The following is a 23,520-nucleotide window of genomic DNA, read 5'->3' on the forward strand; positions in this document are numbered from 1 at the left end:
TGTATGCATTTATGTAAAATAAATTACGTTCAGTATCGATTTATTCAATTTAACTTATACTATTTATACTTAGTAATTTATAATAATAAAGACGTGTCTTACGAGTACAAAATAACAAAAGTATATATTTATGAAAAGATACAATTCGTTGTACGCTCATACATGTATATTATATATTATGCAAACTAGCAAACTTACATCTATTTTCGTATTTTAACAACAAAATATTCCTTTTAATAACAATAAACAAACTTTTTTAAACATTTTATTTTTTACCTATTTTTTTTTCAGCATTGGCGATACGTATATATGTACAGCGTAATATGCTATACATACTTTAAACGCATATCCATTGTAATTCACGATTAAGCGAACATGGTAATGTGGTCCGTACTAAATGTCATTTTCGATCCATTCATTTTCGTAAATTTCTATAAATAATTAAATGTGTTAAGGTTATATAGATAATGTATAATATCATATAATATTATGTTATAAACATGAAATAATATTGTATTATAAGAAATAGCAAAATATAAGTAAAAATTATAATATGTAGCTACGCATAAAAGGTTTACTCAATCCAAATAATGAATCTACTTAATAACCAAATACAATTTTTATAATATTTCATACGTATTAGTATAGATACATAGTACCTAAATATTACGTAACTTTTATTTTAAACTTTGAAATTTAATTCGTAATATCACATTTACTTCACCAATTCATTTTTTTTTTTGACAACATTGTACATAATATTATGTATAAACTAGTATAATATTTTTAGTAATTAGGTATAGTAATTCACAGTATAATATCAATTAATAAATATCTATACAATAATACTGTGTAAATATAAATGATGTAATAGTAATTAAACATTTTAATCAACCGTTTGTATCATATTTTACACAATACGAGTTTAAAAATATGAAATAAACATTTATTTATATATGTAATGTACTAATGTATACTTATTTATCAAGAGAACTAGAAAAACAGATTATTTTTTCTCTATCATTATGGCCTTTTGTTTCGAGTTTCGACAAAATTGGTTTAACCATTCGTCTTCAAAAATAAAGAACATGAAAACAATTTTTAATAGCAAGAGAATACAATTGGGTTTTGATCAATAAATAGCACGAGTTCAATAACACCGAGATAGCCTCACATTTAGTACATTATAGTATTTTTCTATGAAGTTTTCACAAAAACTTCTTAAGCCATTAAAAATAATTTATAAAACTGTTTTTCTTCAAATTAGATGGGAAGTAAAAAAAAGAAAGCTGTGCAATTGAGAGGATTTTTTCTGTTGTACAGTATGACGTGACGAGTGGATTATTGTGATGGATATTATGCTAAATTTGAATTCAATGATGGTATCATTGTATACGAAAAACTCTAGGTCTGTCAGCCTATATCACTAAGAATATTCCTTGATATATTTTTCGACACTACTAATCAAGTAATTTATTTTATTATAAGTTTAACGATTGGTTGATTTAATGTATTCTAAAAACGTTACATTCATTATACTATTAATGTTTAATTATTTTACTCTAATATATTATGTTATTAACTTTTGAGTCAATACCACCTTACCGTTAAACAGGTTAAATAAGTTATATTAAACTAAATTTTAGGTTAAATAGGTATAATTTGGGAGGGGATAATATATAAATATGTTATATTATGTAATAAAATATGAAATTCTAACTATTCAGTCTTATTTCAAAAAAAGTTTCGGGGGGGGGGGGGGGGTGAACCCTGAACCCCTCCTGGCTACGGCCTTGGGTTCGTAGTATAAATAGTGTAATGATAGTCACTTCTCATAACTAATAGTAATACTAAAAAGAATGACATCATCATAATTCTTAATATATACTGCAGTATACACCATGCTATATATATAGATAGGTACATTCGCACGGAAGTTTATATTATGATTATGGACATCTGTGATCATATATTGTTTTGCCTTTGTCTTTATCTAAAATAAACAATCCCACCGGCTCTAACGATACCCATCGACCATCGGGCACAACGACACTCTCCCTCCATGCGCCTTCGGTAGCGGTCATACGTTAAGGGCTAATTAATATAAATCACTAAATAATATTTTTTGTGTTCTAAATAATAAAAGTGTTATCTTAATATTGATAGTATATTAATTAAACCCATCTCTTATTACTGCGTTCGTCGAATACCTGACAATCAATTAAGGGTAAGTTAATTTACTATATAATAAATCCTTATATGCATAATCATGTATGTGCAATGTGTATATATCAGGGGTGGCCAAACCCCGTCTCGCGAGCCGCATGCGGCTCGCCACATAGACTTTTTTGGTTCGCATCTTATCATAACATTTTTACAAACAAATTTTTTTAATATGAATTTATGTATTTTATAATACATAACCTTTTTTTTTTTACATTTTGACTCTTCCATATTTATTAATACATTTGGTGACTCGCGAGTCTCTTCTCGCTGGCCACCCCTGGTATATATGTATACATATAAAAGGGTAGTAATCCAGACCGTATTCGTAATATATATTTGAATGGTAGATCACATATAAGTGAAAAGACGGTAAATACATATACCTCGCGTGAGCGTGTCTATTTCGCTTTACTACAATAGGTAGTAGCATATAATTTATCAACATAATATTTGGAAAAGGTCAATAGTATATTAAAATTCATAATATACGTAAAAGTTTTAAATCATCTCAAATAATGTATTTGAACTATAACAAAATAATTATTCACATCGTTAAACTAATATATAATTTCCCCAACATTTGAACTTCAATGTCTATAAAAATAACTATGCTTACATATTTGTTAGATTTATTTTTATTTTTAATATATTATATATTTTATGAGTAACATCATATTAAATTTATAATAAAACTTAATTCATTTTTAACTACAAAATATATTACTAATTCATCGTTATCCACTCAGAATCTAAAAATACATAAATGTGTTGATGTATTAAATACCATAATAACGATAGAGCACGGTTTTATATTTTTATTTTTTATTAACCTAATTTATAATAATCGTATAGGATATTTAATCTCGGCATAACATTATATTACATTATTAGTTGATTGTCACCATTTGCAGTCTTGTACTTGTACACAGTGTATTAATTGCTGACTGTAATTTGCATAGTCGCAGTAAAGATAACCATAACGTATTCTTAATGATATTAAACTTGAGAAATTAATCCAACTAAAACTAGTTGATCGTAAATAACTGGATATTTTTTTTTATTCGTTGAAATAGTACACACTATTTAATTAATGAGTTCCAACATTTATTTCGACCGCGTGATAATAATACGTAATATATAATGTATACATATAAATATTAAATTCTAAAATGAATTCTCTAATATTACCAACTGAATCAATAATCATGAATCATAATAATTATAATTTATAATGGTATCTGTCAACCGCCAAGTACCTATATAGAATATAGATAGAAATATTTATTATCAATACTAAACATTTGTGTTGTTGGTCACAATCCAAAGATAGGTATGTAGCATAATATCGTATAACATTTTTGTAAATAATTGTATGATTCATTATTCAGACTATTCTGAATATCGTTAATATCGTTGCATAACAAACAAAAATCATTATCGTCATATTACTTATAAGTAAGATAGAGTGATAACGTGAAAAAATCGTTTCGAAACTAATCAATATATTCTTATACAGGTTTTTAAGACATAATTTTGGTATAAGATGAACATAAGACACACATAATATAATATAATTCGTTAATGATTGATTCGCACAAAATGTTTGGCCTACTTTTTTCGTTTTTTACTCGTAAAATCCAAATCCAAATCAACCATAGTTTTTACAGTGTACTTGTCGATTTATTTATTAAACTCGTGTAATTACAAGATAGACTCGTGGGATTTGACCTCCTGCAACCACCGTATGCTGCAGACAAAAATTCCTACAACCGTACTATTAAACTATATATATGTATGGTCTCGGGGGATAACACGCTGTTCAAATCCACGAATATACGTGTTACCTCTGACAGGATGGGGGCGCTTCAAGTTGAAAAACTGTTATTTTTTTTCTTACCGAAAAATCTAATTAGTTAAAATTGTATTTATGTTTTTAAAAACTAAGCGTTATGTATAAATCATATATAAATATATATTGTACATCAAACATCCACGCATTGTTAAAATATTATATTAATATTATCTTCTAATAACGCACGCCTATTTATAATGCATTATTAAGATTGTTGACGTAAATCTGGATTCTTAACGCACACCGAAAAGTTTTAATCGTTTTCTCATTATTTTATATTATCTAATTTTCAATCAAAACTCAGTCGATATTGAGGAATGAAAATTATAATTAATATTTTTAATAAACTGTATAATAATATTATCACAAAAAAAACACTTTGCCTTTAGCTACTTGTAAAAAAAATGGTAAATTAAAACAACATATCTCTTAAGTGTTCAACACTATAAAATTGTGATATCTTTTTTTTTTTTTGGTGTTAAATAATATTATCCATTAACTTGGCGTGTGCATACAATTATGCATAATTATAATAGAATGTAGGTTGTTTAGTTAAATTTTATTAATTATTATTATTAAAGTTTGTAACCACTCGTCAAGTAAATGAAAAAATTTACTGGATTAACTGTATTATTAATAATAATTAATGATTATAATAATAAACCTAACCTAAATTTTCAGTTCTATTTGTACACTAATTCTTAACAGTCACAAATGACCACTTTATGAACATATATTTATTCCTTTATCACCTTTGTTTTTTTTTTTTTAGAGTCAGACACTATATTCATTGTCAACGGAGCATGTTCGTTCGGACAGCGTCGAAACGAGTCAGTTGATAGACTTGACCGGTTAGTGAAATAATTACGTTGTTCATTTTAAACCATCTACAATCAATTATTTGTAATCTCACCTAAACTCTCATTATTGACAAAATTATATCATTGATACACTAATGACGTACGGCTTAACGTTATCGTGCAACATATATTTTGTCTCCGTCAGTTTTCGTTGAATGTAAAACATAAAAGTCTGTAAGGCTTTCGATATCGACAATTCGTTTATCTGCCTTACGAATCATATACAGGGAGATTTACCAAACATGTCCATCTCCAATTTTTTCTTTCATAATGAATTTATCCAAAACATTCTAATCCAATTTTTAGAGTTTTTAAATATATGTACTTCAAAACCGTATAATCGTAGTTTTGAAATTGTTTTATTACTTAAAGAGTGTTCTGTGACAATATAAACTTCTGTTTTTCAAATAAGCCCCTCTTGTCTGCAAATTATTTAGTGAATAATTTTTTTGAAAATATTGATATATATATATACATATACCTAATTTATAATATAATTTATTAATTAATATACTGATTTATTTATTATACATATTTTTTTCAAACGAGTAGATTATAATTTATCAAAACAATTATAATATATAATAGTCCTATTAAATGGTTTTACAAAAACATAAAACAAATATATTGGTTCTAGTATTGGTACTTGGATCATTTTTACAAATTATAAATATTGATTGATCTGATAAGGAAATATTTTCTGAAAAATTATTTGTAAATAATTTACAGTAGAAAAAAGAGGGAATTCGATATAATGTAATTAGTTACTATTATAAAAACACCATTTATTTTTACTTTCGTATTTGTTGCTGAGTCTCGTTAAATAAATAATAATTATTGCTCATTATTGTTCCATGGCCCATGGCTTAGTAGGATATTTTATTAGGGTTTTGTTGGGTTAGACAACTTATTCAAACTTAACTCTTGTGTGCATACATTAAATTGTAGTTGCGTTTAATTAGTTTTAAATTAAAAATACTGTTCCAACATCTGACAACTGTAGTGCGAGAGTATATTATAATAATAAAACTGTTAGTTTATATTTGTATTTTCATACGCGCACTACTACGAAGTAATGCTGTGAAATGGTTTTAGTGATTTCATATTTTCATCTATTACTTATTTTTTGCAGTTAATTAAAAGACAAATTAAGTTTTTAGCTATAAAAAATCATTTATTAAAAAAGTTTTACATTAGTTATTAATTTGTATATGCTCTCTAAGATAACATTAACACAACGACAGTTTGCGATTACCGTATCATCACGTTTTAAATTATCTTTATTATTATTTATTATTTAAACGAAGCAAGTATTAATAATCAAATAAATTCAAGACTAATTATTGTTTAATCTATTTTTCTATAACAATAGTCAAACAATATCTATATATAAATTTAAAAATACGAGACACAAAACCATTTCAACAATGAACTTGTCATTATGTTCTGTAATACACTTTACTTAGCTGTCTAAAAATTATATGATTATAAACTCCATAATTTTTTGTTATCATTGTGTATTATGGTATTATTTACTTTTTATTTTTTATAAATGAAAAGTATAGTTTTAACAATAGCTAACATAGGTATTAACGTTATTAACACAGACTTAAAATCAAAAAGTTCGCTATAAGACAACTTCAATAACTTTTTATTATAACTAAAAATTACGTGAATAATGATTTAGGTGAATTATCATTTTATTATAGAAATAATTATTATGATTTAAAATAATTATTGCTATTATCCAAGCTCAAATTATTGAAATTATTATGAGAAAAATGTTAGTATAATTATTAATAATAAAGTATTAATCATAATGATAATATCAAAAATTCTATTTTTTTTTTTAAGTGTTTATAATAATAGTCAGTGTTTTTTAGCTTCCGTTGTACCCTGAATATAGTCACAAGTAACGGTTATTCAAAAGTCCACGTAAATAGTATAATATATAATATGAGTCACAATAACACACACACACACATGTCATTTACAATGAATGCATGTATATATTATTACTATCGACATTTTATTCGACGTATTAAATCATCATGTTTCTTATTTAAGTTTATATTGTGTACAAATATAATATATTATACATACGAGTATATATTACGTACATATAAGCATCATTGATAGGTTATTTAAAGGTATAATATATAGTGAATGTAATTTTGCCGTATATATAAAGTTTGATGAATAAAATGATCTTCGAAATTCTATTTTTCGTAAAAAGAAATTTGATTAAATCTCAGTCATGGTATATAATATATTATGTGCAATACGTAACTATTATAATATCGGGATTAAATAAAAATAAAAACGGATAAATAATCTCCATCCCGTCGCTATTTATCTAGGAAACATTTAATTATATTTCTTTTTGCATCACCTCCCCCCCTCCACAATCATTCACCTTCCCACACGTATTAAATTTTTTGTTAATTTAACTTCTTTTCTTGCAATCCTTTTAAAATATGAACATTTAGTAAAGTTTTTCATTATAAACTTACTACCTACTATAAATAGTTATCATAATATTATACTATTAAACAACATCGTACAATGAATAACCAAGAATTGTGTAATTATTTACGTAAGTACGTAAAACGGGAAAATTCAAAAACTTTATCTTTATTTCTAATATATAATATGTACGAGTGTATATATATATTTATGTAGAAATTCATGATCAGAGAGCCAAAATTTGGCTTATATAGATAAGGTGAAATTCAAAATAAATAAATCAAAATTTAGTCCAACCTCTCGTAAAGTAGAAATATTAATTATTATTATCAATTTAATTAACATAATATAATAAAATATCCTTGAAAAATAGCCATCTAGAACTAGAATCGTATTTTTGTGATTTTAAATTTAAATTGAATATATTACAAATATTTGCTCAATGACGAGATACTCAAAACCTATACTATACATCGGAGCAACTTTTTTTGGTTTCTTTCCATTGAATTCGCCTTAATTTTTTTTAACTGAATTATTTAAACTGTATACCTCCATAGTCCACATAATATAATTTTTTTGAGTTTTGTTATTTATTTTTAAACCTATATTTACAAAAGTTTTTTTTTTATTTTTTTCATCATTTTTTTTTCAATTGACCCGATACATACTGATTTATGAATTACTATAACAGTATTACGTCATATATAGTTTTTACAATACTCCGGTTTACGACATGCATAAATCAAACTTTTTTTCAAATTTTAATCACTATATTTAGTAAAATAATTCTAGATATTATACTTACATAAAGTATACTTTGTTTGTCCAAGAATTTTGATAGTAAAATAGTGAATTTCTTTCAAAACTTAACTACAACTTTAAATTCTGTTATTCGTTATCTAATAATTTTAAATCGAAAAACTGTTTTTCTTAGGTATCATGATTAATTCAAAAATATTTTTTAATGTAAGTCAAGTATGAAACTCCGACTCCTTGTTATATATTTTCCAAAATACGCCTTTTAAGATTTTTAAACCTTATGAAAATCTGAAAATTAAAAATAATAAATTCCATTAAGTAAACTAAATTCCAGAGCGTAAGACACAGTACCAACCAGTCGATTGACATAGATCCTGGATTATTCTAGTACAAATTTGACGCTTATTTTATTAAATTGTTTATTGTTATAATAAACTAAAAACGGCTTAGAGTCGTGAATGTAAATATACAGTTATACGTCATAAACTACAAAAAAAATAAAATGATATTACAAAGAATGCCAAATAAATCCGAGAATACTGCAGCACAGGAATGTACCTATTTTGCCTATTTATTACGCCGTGTTACCACATTATGCTCGATTCATAATTTATTAATTGTTTATACCAGTGTCGTTTTCTAATTTCCATAAATAGTAATGTATTACTACTATAATATTTTTTCTTCATTTAATTTTTAATTTTATTGAAAAGGTTATTTTTATCAATTTAATATTTAGGTAATATTATTATGCAGGTTCCCAACAGCTCACTGGATTCATATCGACTACGATTCAATTATAGTACTATAGTTGTTAATAATTACCATAACTATTATTATATGATTCAATAATTATTAATGATAAATATAACAAGAAAACGTTACGTGTTTTATTTATAAATACAATAATTATTGCTATTATGATGTATTCAAGTTTATGACTAATTTATTAATATGAAACATATGAAATACTTTTATATAACACCACTTACATAATAATGTACTATAGAAAATTACCGGTGACATTAATAATCTTTACGAAAGTCAAAGAATACAACTTTTATGTGCTATTTTTAATCATCTAATAATATTATTTAATATTTTTTAAATAGTTATATTATAAATTACTACTTTGTTTGACCAAAAAATATACATATAATAATTACTAAGTTATTAATCCAACGGTCACAGTCATATTTTACACTATTCATTATGTAAAATAAATTATCAGTAGATATTAATATGATTTACTAGGTGGATACAAATATAATTTAAATGTTTTATTTTTTTGCTCTACATGTTACGAAAAAAATAAAGGTTATTGAACCCATATACTATTAGAATCATAGGGTGATGAAATAGGAGAACATATTATTATATTATATTTTTTTTTATACCATGACGGTAAAATAAATTAAATCTATAGAACTATTCTACACTATAAATTATATTGAGATACTTCTTTAACTATTCTCATAAATCGTATGATGTATTCGTGTGTTAATCGAATAAATTTCACAGTCGTATTATCGTCAAGCTTATATGAATGTTGAAAATGAAACCCTTTGCGATAATGAATTTGACAAAACTCTTAGTTATTTTCTTAGTTATTTAAACGGATATTAGAATAAAATCAAAGTCTAATACTATCATGGAATTTGTTCCCACCCATGACTGTACATTTCCTTTGAACCCTTTTGATCCGATACAGTTTTATTATTATTCTTTGAAAACCAACAATGAACTGTAAAAAAAAACATGCAATATATATTCAACAACTATTGAAGTTGAAGTAAAACCATCTCAACACATTAGCATTAAATATCTTATCTCTTATTTTGAATACTATGCAACCACAAAACCAAAGAAACGTTTTGGTTTTATTACATTATTTTTTTTCAACAAAGCATAAATATGATTATTTTGTATGAAAATAGAAGAAATCTTAAATAAATATCTATAAAACTATATAAACTGATATTCAGTAAAAAACTTTCAACAATCAATTATTTTTCTGAACAGGAAATGGAGAATAATAAGATTTTGTGTGGTTTATTGGTTTGATTTGCATATGCCCATTAGAATATTTCGACAGAATATCCAAATGACTGTTATTGTAGTTCGATGGATTCAAATAAAACCGGTATGGGAGTATAGATATTCATCTCGCGCTTCATATTATAATAATATTTTAAACATACGTTTTTGGGTTATTTCATTACTGATCATCCGTTGAGAGTAGATACTATTAAAACCTCTCTTAACGAAAAAAATATAACCCAGTGAGTTAATAAATTTATATACTTGTAGGCAATACGTAATAAGATTAAGTAATATTGAATAATTTAACTGATTTTACAACATAGGGATACCAGAAAAAATCACATCATCCGTTGGTCTACTAATCCATGTAGTGAACGAATCAACGAACTCACTAAAGGACAAAGGGGTAAATAAGATTTAAAATAAATAAATAAGCTTAAGCAAAAACGTTAAGTTATGCTATTGAACTAATTTAAGACATGAAAATATCAATGTTTTTTTTTTTTTAATTAAATTTAATATAATATATACTCATTACGTTAAAACCTATAGTACTTATGAGTAGATACATAAAAGAAATTAAATATCATATTTTTTTTATAAAACGTGATCGTATATACTATAGTAAAATAATAACTTATGAAGTGCAAAACATTACTACAAAAAATAGATACATAAGTTTATTTCTGTATATTTTTATATAAGTTACATAGGTACTTATTAAAATAAAATTTTTAAAATATTAAAATATTACTACTATAGACATGTGACGTGTGACATTAATTGAACTTTAAGTTTTGACATTTATGTATATTTAACATAAAGACCTCAATTGTAATTTCGAGAACAATATTATTTAAGTATAAGGGAACACATCACCTGTGGCATACGGATAGTAAAATATTAAAATATATTAAATAGTTATAACTACTAAGACCTACATAATAAAAATATCTCCGATATCATATAGGTTTATTATATAACTAGATTAACCAATTATAATACATTTCAAGTTACCAAACCGTTTTACTCGTAACGGATACTATTTTATTATATTCTTCGATGTTTTGTCATACATTATTATAAAGGTGATGTATTTCTTTTTTTATTTTAATCTATTATTCAAAATCTATTAACAGATAATACTCGAAATAACTACTCAAGTAAAAAACGCGTTGAATATTTCACATACAAAAAAAAAAAATTCGCAAGAATCAGATAAAAGAAAAGCCAGGCGGTGTATTATATCGGTTAGAGAAAAAAAAAATAAAGATAAAAAAAAACTAAAAGAAAAGTGCACGGGGCTAAAGGGCGTGCCTTTATTTCGTTAAATCTATCGATGTTATTTCTTTCTCTGTATATATATATACGATTTTCGTTCTCCTGTTCACCCGTATCCCCGTATTGTCCCTCTCCTATCGTTTATATATATATATATAATAATAATAAATTATATGTGTATGTATCTTAGTGGAATTCGAATGGAAAAACGTCTTAACCCCCTCTCATCTTCTCTACCGAACGGGATAATATATAAACAGAGACAAACAACTACACATCATAATCGAACGCAGACGCATGCGCATGCATATTCGTCGCAGCCATCCTAGATCGTCAGCTGGCCTTTGTCGAGCCGAAATCGCAAACTAATCAAATTATACTGCCGTCGTCCTATACAATAATATATTATAAAACCGTCCGAGCATGCGAGCTCCAACGGTCCACAATTCATTTGAAAACAAACCAGATACGTAGGTACACAGCTCTGGAATAAAAAATGGTAAGAACAAATTTTATCCCTATTACCTGCAGTATAATATTATTATGATAAGACTTAACTTAACATAAAGTATTACCCATCGAACGGACATAATACCGCCGAAATGACCGAGAGACTTATTACTGCTCGTTATATTCGTGCTTGTGTTTTTTTTTTTTACCGAACATATTATACGTCTAGACACGAGGTAATTATCATTATTATTCCAACACAAAATACACTCGTAGCAACACGCTACGTGCTGCCGGTAAAAATGCTTTCGTGTAACTCAAAAGTCAAAGCTGAAAGCTTAAAATTATAATACACATCATACGCTTTCATAAAAGCAGAATAGTTTTATGGAAATTCTAATGTATATAATATATATTATAAAATAACGAATACGTACTGAACTAATTGTTTTTGTTTACAGTTATTTTATAAGGTTAATGGAACTGAGTAGTTTCAGTTAAATTTAGCGATATATTATTATATCCATTACCATTATACACACTTCATACATTCAATCTAAACTATTAACATTTAAAATGCTTAAACAAATATTATATAAAAACAAAACTATTGGTTTTGCAATAGTCGATGATACGATGTTTGTACAAACATTTTTTATCAAAGCAATCGTATTTAAATAAAATTAAGAATAAAAGTACCACACACAGATTATAATAATTGTAGTTTAGGTTTAAATACTTTAAATTAAATTTAATCTTTTGTATCGAAAACATAAAAGTTACTGAAAAAATAATAATGGTTTCTATTTTTGAAAAAAATATAAGTATTGTGTTTATGTTGTGGTAGTCGGGGATATGATTACCTACATCTAAAAATATATATTTCAAATATTAATCTTGCATCTAATCTATAATATCTTTTAATTTTTCTAAATTATAATTTGTGTTTTCACATCAGAAAGTGAAAGCCAGCAATATAACATCTATTCCATCAGTACAAGTGTCAAATAGGTACCTAGCTATAAAACTATATAATAAAATTTCCCAACAATTTTTAGTTTGTATCATCCTATTTACTTACATCTACATTAAATATTGATAAATTTAAAAAAAAAAATGTTATTAAATTGATATTACTTTATTGATACACTTATACTGATCGAAAACACCGCAATAAGCGTTATTATTATTCGTTTTTATTATTATTATACAACCTATTTTTGTTTCCAATTCAAGCACCGATTTGGTAGACATACATGTATATTATTTGCACCGTATATTATTATTATAACAGACAACATGACGATCTTTATAGGTGCACAATATGGCGTTTATTTATATAAACGTTTCATAAAATATATTCATACTGTGCATCACGCTATTAATAACATAATACGATATAATGTACCAGTCAAGCTGTTGAATTTTTTAATATTCATGCGCGTACATTATTAGGTTTTTGTACATAAATTGCGTGCGTGCCGCTTAAATTTTTTAAAAATGAAACAAAAAAATTTTCCAATTAGATACAATTTCATTTTTCAAAGTTCAAATTTGTTGATAGCGTGTTTTATGCATTCTTAATACCACAAACTGTTAAAAAATGTCAGTAAACTAGATATTGGTTACATCCAATTATGAAAAAATATTGTTTTTTTCTTCAATACCAAACCATAATAATAATATAGTATAATATAATATAATAATATATTGTATAATATGCGTTATGTTAATAAAGCAATTATTATAAATAACTGTATTAAATATATATTATATATATATATATATATATATTTATTAATTATTATTTTAATTAAATAATAATACTATTGCAGTTATGTTATTATTAGTCATGAATCACGATATCCGTACAGTAAAGTGTACATTTCCAACAGTATAATAATATAATATATACATTCATGTTCAAATAAAATATTGAAATTATATTGAACCATTATACAGTCTACATGAAATTTTTTTTCGTCATCCACATATACACTACACCATTAGATCAGAAAAAACAACAATAATGTATGACTTGCAATTTATTTTGTCCCATTTTGGTGATTATTAGTGGTGTATGGGTTTTACTCAGAATTCGGAGAGTTATAACTTGTAAAAGAAAAATAATACGATATCGCGAGAAAAGTATATACTGTATATTATTATTTGACATAATCTGCTGCAGACCTGCAATATTTCCGTTTCAAAACAATACATTTGGTTCGTATAAAATTCTAACGAATAATATAAGTAAAATAACTACTGCAGACTGTGTGGAATAATAAGTGCAGATCAGCGTGTTGCAGTGTTATAAAAAAAGAAAAGAAAAAATCATAATTTTTCGTTTTAAAATGTAAATATTTTATAGGTTAAGTATACGAATTAAAATTATCTAATAAAAGTATTATATCAAATATATTTCGATAATATCGTAATAATGATTTGAATATTAAACAGTTTGAAAACCCACCGGCGTGCGGACTGTGGAAAAAATAAAATTATAATGCTAAATTTTCAAATATGCTGCAGAGTTTAGGTATGTTTATTTGCTATTTTAACAGTTCATCGCGATTTTCTTTTACAAAATTATAATTTAAAAAATAACCCAAACTAATCCAAAATTACCTAAACTAGTGTTAACTAGAAAAAATATTAACGTTGCTTTAAGACTAATATATCTCACACTTTATTTAGAATCTCTAATAAATCAATAATTTTTATTCTATTTAGAAAAAACAATTTGATATAAAGACTATGTGTTATAACTAAAATATATAACCTACTAGTTGACGGAATTAAAAACCAACTTTTGCCAACTATTTTATCCTATTTTAATCTATTTTATTATAAGTCATTAAGTTGGAAAAATAATAACGAAATGGATTAGTTAAAATAGGTGTAGAATCAATAGAGTACCTACTAAAAATTACCAATATAGTACCTGTTTAATAATTTGGTATTATTATTATTATTATTTTTTTTTTTATGACAATAAAAAGTAAACATCACCCGGTAAAACTGAGGAGGATTAAACTGTTAAAACATTTATAAAAGTCAATACAATAGCATCGACTAATATTATTTTTATATTTCTATTTAAAAACACCAGCAATATGACGTGATATTACTAGTAACTGTGATAGTAATATTTAGTACAATAAATTGTTAAGTATACCCTTCCTTTCAGGATACAATTTCATTTTGAATAGAGTATAAACATTAAACTTATATAGAGTTTTTTCTCCGAAATATTATCGACTATGGTGTACCAACAGTGTTTTGTAGGATACTTCTCACACTCTCCCCCCTCCCCATTATAACAACTGGAAATTTTTTTAAACACACCAAATTTTTCTAACTCACTCAGTTTTAAGGTTTAAACCATATTCCATTCATAGATCGAAGTACGCCTTTAATGGTTGACGTTTCAATTTTAAATGAAGAAATCAATGTTACGTCCGATATACTCAAATGTCGTAAAGGCAAGTAGGCAACGATTATAACAACGTTATATTATAATACTACCATACCACTTAAAAGCCTTCCAGTATTGGTACAATAATTAACGACAATATTATAATTGAATTTACGACCCTTTTTTCTGGAGAATTTTGATTCTTATATTGTTTTAACGATAGCTCGTTTCATTTTTATATTCTTCTTATACCAGTTGAATAATAGATGATACCTATTTGAATTTTATTACGATATTAAACCTGTTTAACTTCCTCGTATTTATATGTACGTTTGTTTAACTTTTTTTTATATACTATCATATTTTACCTTTTTCAATTTCTCTGTTGACAAATTGTTCAACTATCATATAATATTTATTATGGCTGACTAACGCACATAATATTATTATTATGTCATCATAAAATTTAATTATATATAAATGAGTGATTTTATTCACCAAATGCGAATGCAAAATAATATTATACATTGCAAAAAATTCAAATTAACCAAAACGTCATGGTAGTCTTTTATACCGCTGCAGTATACAATTATATAATAATATTGCAGTACTAAAATTATGTGAAACCAAACTTTTGAATTCGCGAAAAAAAATCAGGCGATTGAGATGAAAAAAACTTTTTAAAAACGATTCCGTGAAATAATTTAAAATGCATACACATACATAATATATATTTAAGCAAAATGTACCTTAAAATTCGAGTACGCCTTTTCATTCAATCAGATTAGCATATAATAACATTATTTGGTCAATAATTTATAATATTATCTAATAATTATGCCAAAGAGTGATTATATTATCGAAACAGAAAAAAATTATTACGATGTATAGAACACTTCACTTAGCCATGAATAAGAATATTCTATTTTCGTAGACGGTACACGTTTTCCAATACGAATAGTACCTACATTTGGTCAGATAACAAATTATGCATTATTCTACTGCGGCAAAATTTACAAAAAAAATCTCGAAGAAAAATCAAAACACTTTGACTTTTTTGAGCTATTTAAAGATATTTTTAATTTTTAATTTGTTCCGATTTTTTTTTTCTAATTTCTAGTGTCTAGTTTTCAAATACCAATAAAAAGATTTTTGTTGGATCAAAAAGGTTCAAAAGTCAATATCATAAAGTTCTTCGGAAGTTTGTATTATACCTAGCCATTTAAAATTATTAAAAATACACGAGCAAGCCTTTTTTTCATAATTCATTATATTTGTATGACAGTAGGCTGACAGACAGCCTCACTCAGAAAGTCAGAAACATTATTCGCGTACAATTATTATTTAACATCATTGATTTCAAATTTAACACACTACTGTAGTGACCTACTCGATGACTAGATACACTTGAGACTCTTGTCTCTTACAGTAAAGCGGAGTGGAACTAATCTAACTTAACCTAACCCACTTTCTCCTCACCCTTTTCATACTTACATAGCTAGTTATGTACAAACTGACAACAGAAAACATTTACCACACGATCACGGAATGGCGAAATGGTGTTGCAAAAAGTTATTAGTTTTAATGGTTTTATTAAACAGATTATGCATTGGTTAGTTCGAATAATAGCTTTAACTGTCTCTTCTCAAATTGAACGATAAAAAAACAACACTAGAAACCCAAAGATAATGCATTATATGACATTCAATTAAATCGTTTGCCATAATAATTACTGCATGCGCTAAAAATTAAAATCGTTCAACTATAACAACACATATTATTTCTATATTTTTATTAGCTGATAGTCTCGTTTCGAGTTTACAACAATAAATTTAAGTACAGTTTCAAAATACATGTTGATATAATTTTTTATTCAAAATCTAAGAATCATATTATACCTCCTAAAACCGGCAAAAAATATTCGACCAATATACCTAATATACGACCTTTACTCATCGTTAAATAAACGTTAAGAGCCTTATGTGTAAAGCTAAAATAAAAACATCGCATTATTTACTCTTTATAAAAATAAAGCTTTTTCTTTTTATTATAATTTATAACCCCAAACATTTTATTACCTGATATAAGAATATAGTATAGTGTTTCTATAGTAGTATTTCATTTTAATCGACAACATAATGATATCATATTATTGTGGATGAGACTCGTTCGCGCTTTGCGCACATATTAATATATTTATAAAATCTACAACAACTCGTATGTCCACAAAATATTGTGAACAATGAAAACGATATTTTGTAAGTACAGTTTTGAACGTCGTACATGACGGTGTAACCACCGAGATGACATACACTGTTTAAATATCAAAGGCCGGTCCCACGCGAGACAATATAATATATTATATACTCATCGTACGTAATCGCGGTACTTATATACTCCCGTCGGTTATTACCTGTCGGTAACGTTATAATCACGATAACTGCAGCAAATGTATTCTTGATTTTTTAAAAGCTTTTGAACTCCTTCACAAAAGCATTTCTCTGTATTGCATGTATACATACAGTCGCACAAATTACAGTAGGTACACTATATACGTATATAGCTACCTACCCTTTTATATGTGTACACATATTTTATAGGTATTATATATTATGTGCGCTCATATAAGTATAATAAACATTTAAGTACATAACAAAATCCAAAGTAATAACCTATACATACACACGGCCATTAAGAGTATATATATATATATGTATATATATAGATTTATACCTATACGCCTCGATATAGTGTTTCCCAACAACTATTTGTACGCGTCTCCGGCACGGCCAAGCGCGTGGCTATTTTATCCGTTAAAGTAGTATTACCTTCCGGGATATGTACCCAATACCCAATACCTGTGTACTGCCATATATCGTATATGGTTCTCTAATTAATCGCGAGAAATGTATTTCGTGTTTGCTGGCCGTGCACAAATCGCGAAAACGGTCTCGCCAAGGAATTCGACCGTATATTATACGGAGTAGGTACACGCACACATTCACATTATTATTATATTATAAACACACGCCGCCCACACTCATGCACCCCCCCCCCCACCGACCTACCCCCGTCATACGTTGACAAACGCCAACGTTATACAGTCCCGTTTTATTTATTTAAGTATATATGCATTTATACGTGTGTTTGTATATATGCGGCGGTATAAGTGGGTATATTTTTTGTTTTTACCGTTTTTTTTTTTTTTTTTAGTGTATTTCGGAATTTGTACGCATAAATTACCGGAAGCCCGCTAAAATACTGCGGTGGGTTTAAGCTGGCGGTGACAATATTAATGGCCGTTGCTAATAAGCTTAAAACCCGCGGCACTTTCGATATCAAGCAAAACGGATCCGAGCGCATTTCGCAGTGTTAAAACTATATATTTATGTGTGTAGGTAATATATAAATAAGTTATATATATACGTATATAATATTATCTTTTCTAAAGCGTTTTTCCTCGGTTTTTTTTTTTTTTTTTTTTTTGGTTTTATTATTTTTGTTTCCGCTAAAAACGTACTCACAATACCTACACAGGATGTAATATTGAATAAAATTAGGTGTTTTCTATGTCTAAGACGCGTATAGGTATATCACGGAGTAGGTACCTACTAATCGTCTAACCGACTACGCGCCGATCAGGTAAATAATCTGAAAAAATTGTTGTTTTTTAATTTTGCTATATTATTTGTTTTTCTCGTTTGAAACATTTGTGATATTAAATTTTTTATAATAATAATGAAAACCATTAAAATAATATATATTATAATATATATACTTATTTATTTGATGCCTGGTAGATATACATACCTTGTTGTAAAAAGGAACTGACAATAGTATCTTTGTATGGAGTTGTATGGTTTAATGGTTAGTAACTATCGATCTTAGGTAGGTATTTAATATTTACTATTTCATCAAATAACGTATGTGTTTCAATAATTACTTTGACACCTCTGCTTTTATACTCAAAAATATTCGGAAACGATATTAAACATAGAATATAATACCTACCATCATTCAGTACAGTGTACGTCAAATGAATATGTAATAAATGTACATAAGAAAACAATAAAATTATTATTATTATCAAATGGGCAAATTCAGATAACTTGACTAGAGACCTCGGGAGAAGCTTTTAATCAATATAATTGATTTTTGTTAAACATAAAACCTTGATAAAAAATTATAAATTAAAACTTAAAAATGTATTTAATCTAATGCTGTAGGCTAATAACCTATATCGATGAAGCCTATATCGAGAATAAAAAAAATATATATACATAATTATAAAAAATGTATGTTTAACCATTAGAGAATACAACATCAGTTTCTATATATCCTAAAAGTATTTTTTTTTTACAGAAGACACTACAATTTCACTTAACAAAGAGATGGTACACTTTCTAGTTTTGAATAAAATGTTTAATTATATTATTAATATTTACGAGAATAATGTATTCACCACATTTATATAAATCATTTTCATTTAAAATTTGGCAATAGGTACCTAGGTAAAACCAGAGAGTCCTTTAAGTATTATTTTAATATTATTTTTTTAACTTATATTATAAATTATTATTAGGTATTACGTATTAAGATTCGAAAGTTATAGGAACTAAAACAGACATAAAATGCATGAAAATAATATTAAATATAATTATTCAACATTTCGAAAATCTTTATAAACTAAAATAAATTTTTTAAATAAGTACTGTAAAGTGTAAAATATCAATTTTGAACAACAAATATCAAAGCACCGAGCCGTTATCACATCTCATATACGTCGACAATAATAATTGATTCATCGTCGATTCTACATATTATACACATTCTGAGGTAGGTCGTGAGCAATTGCTTAACTTTACACTTTAAACAATTATTTTACTATATTATAATATATAAAACATAAACGTCGAAATTCAAATTTTACCGAAGAGACACAAAATGTATTTCGCGTAACTTATTATATTCCCTAAATTCCCTTTCAAAATAAAGATACACATACTGTTACTACATAGGAACACGTAGATATGTTTCGTTTTCACACCAATTAGTATGTTTAAAATTTAGATACAAATAACATATTTCTGTAAAAATCTAAAAATTTCAAAATATTGGACATGTTCCTTAACAAAAGTGGTATTAAAACCTCCAGCAAACTGTGAGGTATAACAGTAAAATATTTGGTGACAATACGTTGAACGGTGTGGATTTGTATGTGTGACAAAAAATCGGGAGTTGCTTTTACAATATAGAGTAAATATAATCTGAATAGAACAATATGCAACCCCTAAAACTACCGAGCCCAATTTATTGTTATTTTGAACTGTCTTTTAATACTAATTATATTAATTTTACACATTAAAAGAGCTAAGCCGGTAAAATAAAATTTGCAGTACCTAGTACCTACCTAATAATTAAAAACACAACTATTTTTACTAATAATTTATTTTAAAATGTAAAATTCACCAGAAGACTTCATTGAACATGTAATGTTTAGTTTAAAAAATATTTAAACTTAATTATTACAATGCAATTAATTTTTTTAGTTTATTTAACATAAGACTTGAGCAGTCAATAAACAAATAAATACATTTAAATTTTTTTTTAACAATTCAATAGGTACAATAATTAATCAGAATCATCTACAAGTCCATCTGAATCATACACTAGCACTTTTCCCTTTCCTTTACTAGGAGAATTTCTAATAGGTAACGAATGACATCTGGCAAATACAAGTGCTGTGTCAGAAAATTCTTGTGTTAAATTACTAGTCTTGTTGACATTTCTTGTAATTGCTTCATTATTGACATGGAAGTCAGCAACCTGAGATAATAAAATATCTTCTTCTATACATTCTTCTCTAAACTGCTCAATAACTGAAGTAGAATTGGCTATTTTTGATGGTTGTTGATTAGTTGGCTGATGTTTGCGTTTTCTAGAAATACTATCTGGATACTCGACTTGTACTCGCATTGGAGTTCGTAAATTAGAACTCGCTATTTGCGTTCGATTTGTATTGGGTAACAGATTTTCTGACTGCCCATTACTACTCTGAGTGTTTTCAATGGCATTAATATTTAAACGTATGGAATTAGCATCTCCCGATAGTGCATTTTCATTCATTGTTGATAATATGTACTGGCTTTCAAATGTTAAGCCATTTTTAAGTCCAAATATCATAGGCCTAATAAATGAAATGAAAATAATAAAGTATTAACATAATACATAAATTAAAATTTTCATAGTAATCATTAAACTTACATTCCAGGAGAACTAAAACGAATAATAACTGGTAATGTCATATGCTCTGCAAAAGCCAACAAAGGTCGTATTTCTTTAAGAGAAAATGTAAGAGAGCAGTCTTCGCCAACATCATAAACATCAAATTCTGATGACTGCAAGTTCAATTCAGTCCTTAACATTTGTCTTATGTCTATATTAAAATGTATACATAAAAGTTATAATTGGTAAGTCTACATTTAATGACAAATCAACTACTATTATGATATTAAAACTGATCCCATGCAGCTGGTGTATTTAGCCAAAATTGACCAATGTTGACCTCTATTGATCTTTGCTCTTACAGAATTATTAACTAGTATATAATTAAAAATAAAGAACCCCGTTATACCCAAAATATTAATGGTCCTTTGACTTGTGTTAGGTTTACCAAAAATCTACCAACACAAACCAGTGACCAACAATATACATGTAAAACTTACACACACATCTGGTCACCACTAGTAGCCAGTGACACATTTTAGCCAAGTACACCAGACATGTGAGACCAGCATAAGTTTCAATTCAAACACCTCGACAAGATTCTGAATGAGTTTTTAATATCACTTTTGCAGCAGTCACAATTAATGTAATGTCGTTTTCACTATTTTGGAAATGTTTAACAGCAGCAAATAACACCTTGGAATCAATACAAAGTACATGACTAGTATCAACATTTTGATTCACCTATTAAAACCAAAATGAAATGCATTAAAAATAATAATTTTACAATAGTTTAATGATATGTATTTTATTTATTCTTTGCATATGAACAAGAATTCTGCAATATTATTAGACTCTAATACAACAATCAGATCAAAAACTCACTTGCAATGCTGAATATTCTAAAACTGGTATCAAATGAGTTTTAACACAAAAATTTGAATAACGTAACTGAATAGTTATTGTATCTGCATTACTTTTAATTTCCATATGACATGACTCCAAGCAGCGAGATAAATGTGGAGATTTGAATATTGTAATACATGACTAAACATAAAAGGTAAAATCATCAGGTTTGAAGAATTTTAACTTGTGTTAGATAAATTAAAATATACCTTGAGCGATATTTTACATTTTAATGAATTTTCACTGTTTTGTTCGTCGTCTTCAGTAAAATAATAACTAGAGAAAAATGACGAATCAAATGTAAACCATGCATATACGGTGTGCCAACTATTGGTGGTATGCATGACTAATTGTGATGGATTGGGCTCAATATATAAATCTTCTCCAATGCGACACATTGTGTTTAATGCTCGCGATAGAACTGCAATCATTAACATAACATTGTATTACTCATATAATTGCACATCATTAATTATAAAATATATCTATCACTATTTTAACAGTAATAATTCTTAATTGTAAGAGTATATGAATATAATTAATGCTGAATTATTTTAGGTTTTATTCTCAGATATATTTCCATTTTTATGTGATACTACAATAATTCAATAACATAAGTATTAATCATAGTTACTTTTCAAATTCTGTCTGGGTATAACACACTTCATAGTGACAACGGCGTGTTGCGGTCATCTACATTTGGGACACTTCATATTTATTTTTATAAAACTGCTATGAATAAAATAAAACATTCCAAACAAAACTAAGTCATCTCTAAACACTTCATTCCAAGATTCATCAGAAATTACAAGTAGTCGTGAATATTGATCTATTGATAGACGATGACTTGATTTTCAGATTTTATATTAAAAAATTCATCAAAGCAAAATTATAAAATTGCGGTGAAAATTTAAAAACATGAATATTATATTATTATCATTTAATATAATATCAAATCAGTGAAATCTCGACTTTCAATGTTATCACTGTTATCAGTAGTTGTTGTCACTCCCAGACACGATTGCAAGTCGAAT

General features: G+C 26.6%; 1 protein-coding gene and 1 long non-coding RNA gene across 2 annotated transcripts; one reads left to right on the plus strand and one right to left on the minus strand.

Annotated features, from left to right (window-relative positions):
* Positions 1-1,868: 1,868 nt before the first annotated feature.
* On the plus strand, positions 1,869-22,345 carry LOC114126186 (uncharacterized). Its single transcript, XR_007604082.1, has 7 exons — positions 1,869-2,227; positions 4,851-4,929; positions 10,530-10,612; positions 11,678-11,986; positions 18,569-18,753; positions 21,627-21,825; positions 22,213-22,345. It is a non-coding gene; the product is annotated as an uncharacterized LOC114126186 (long non-coding RNA).
* Positions 19,988-23,433, minus strand: LOC114126184 (cell cycle checkpoint control protein RAD9A). Its single transcript, XM_027990075.2, has 6 exons — positions 23,121-23,433; positions 22,696-22,907; positions 22,466-22,627; positions 22,171-22,324; positions 21,620-21,791; positions 19,988-21,542 (listed from the first exon to the last, which is right to left on the minus strand). Exons 1-6 carry the CDS (start codon positions 23,152-23,154, stop codon positions 20,987-20,989), a joined length of 1,290 nt encoding a protein of 429 aa, XP_027845876.2. The 5' UTR covers positions 23,155-23,433; the 3' UTR covers positions 19,988-20,986.
* Between the last annotated feature and the right edge of the window lie 87 nt (positions 23,434-23,520).

Source organism: Aphis gossypii, chromosome 2 (genome assembly GCF_020184175.1).
Source record: "Aphis gossypii isolate Hap1 chromosome 2, ASM2018417v2, whole genome shotgun sequence".
NCBI lineage: Eukaryota > Metazoa > Arthropoda > Insecta > Hemiptera > Aphididae > Aphis > Aphis gossypii.

Bases quoted from the DNA above. Each gene is read 5' to 3' on its own strand.
- LOC114126184 (XM_027990075.2), bottom strand. From the start codon at position 23,154: ATGAAGTGTGTTATACCCAGACAGAATTTGAAAA. The intron at 22,628-22,695 runs GTATATTTTAAT...TTTTATGTTTAG, and splicing joins AATGTAAAATATCGCTCAAG to TCATGTATTACAATATTCAA. The intron at 21,543-21,619 runs GTAAGTTTAATG...TTCATTTATTAG, and splicing joins CGTTTTAGTTCTCCTGGAAT to GCCTATGATATTTGGACTTA.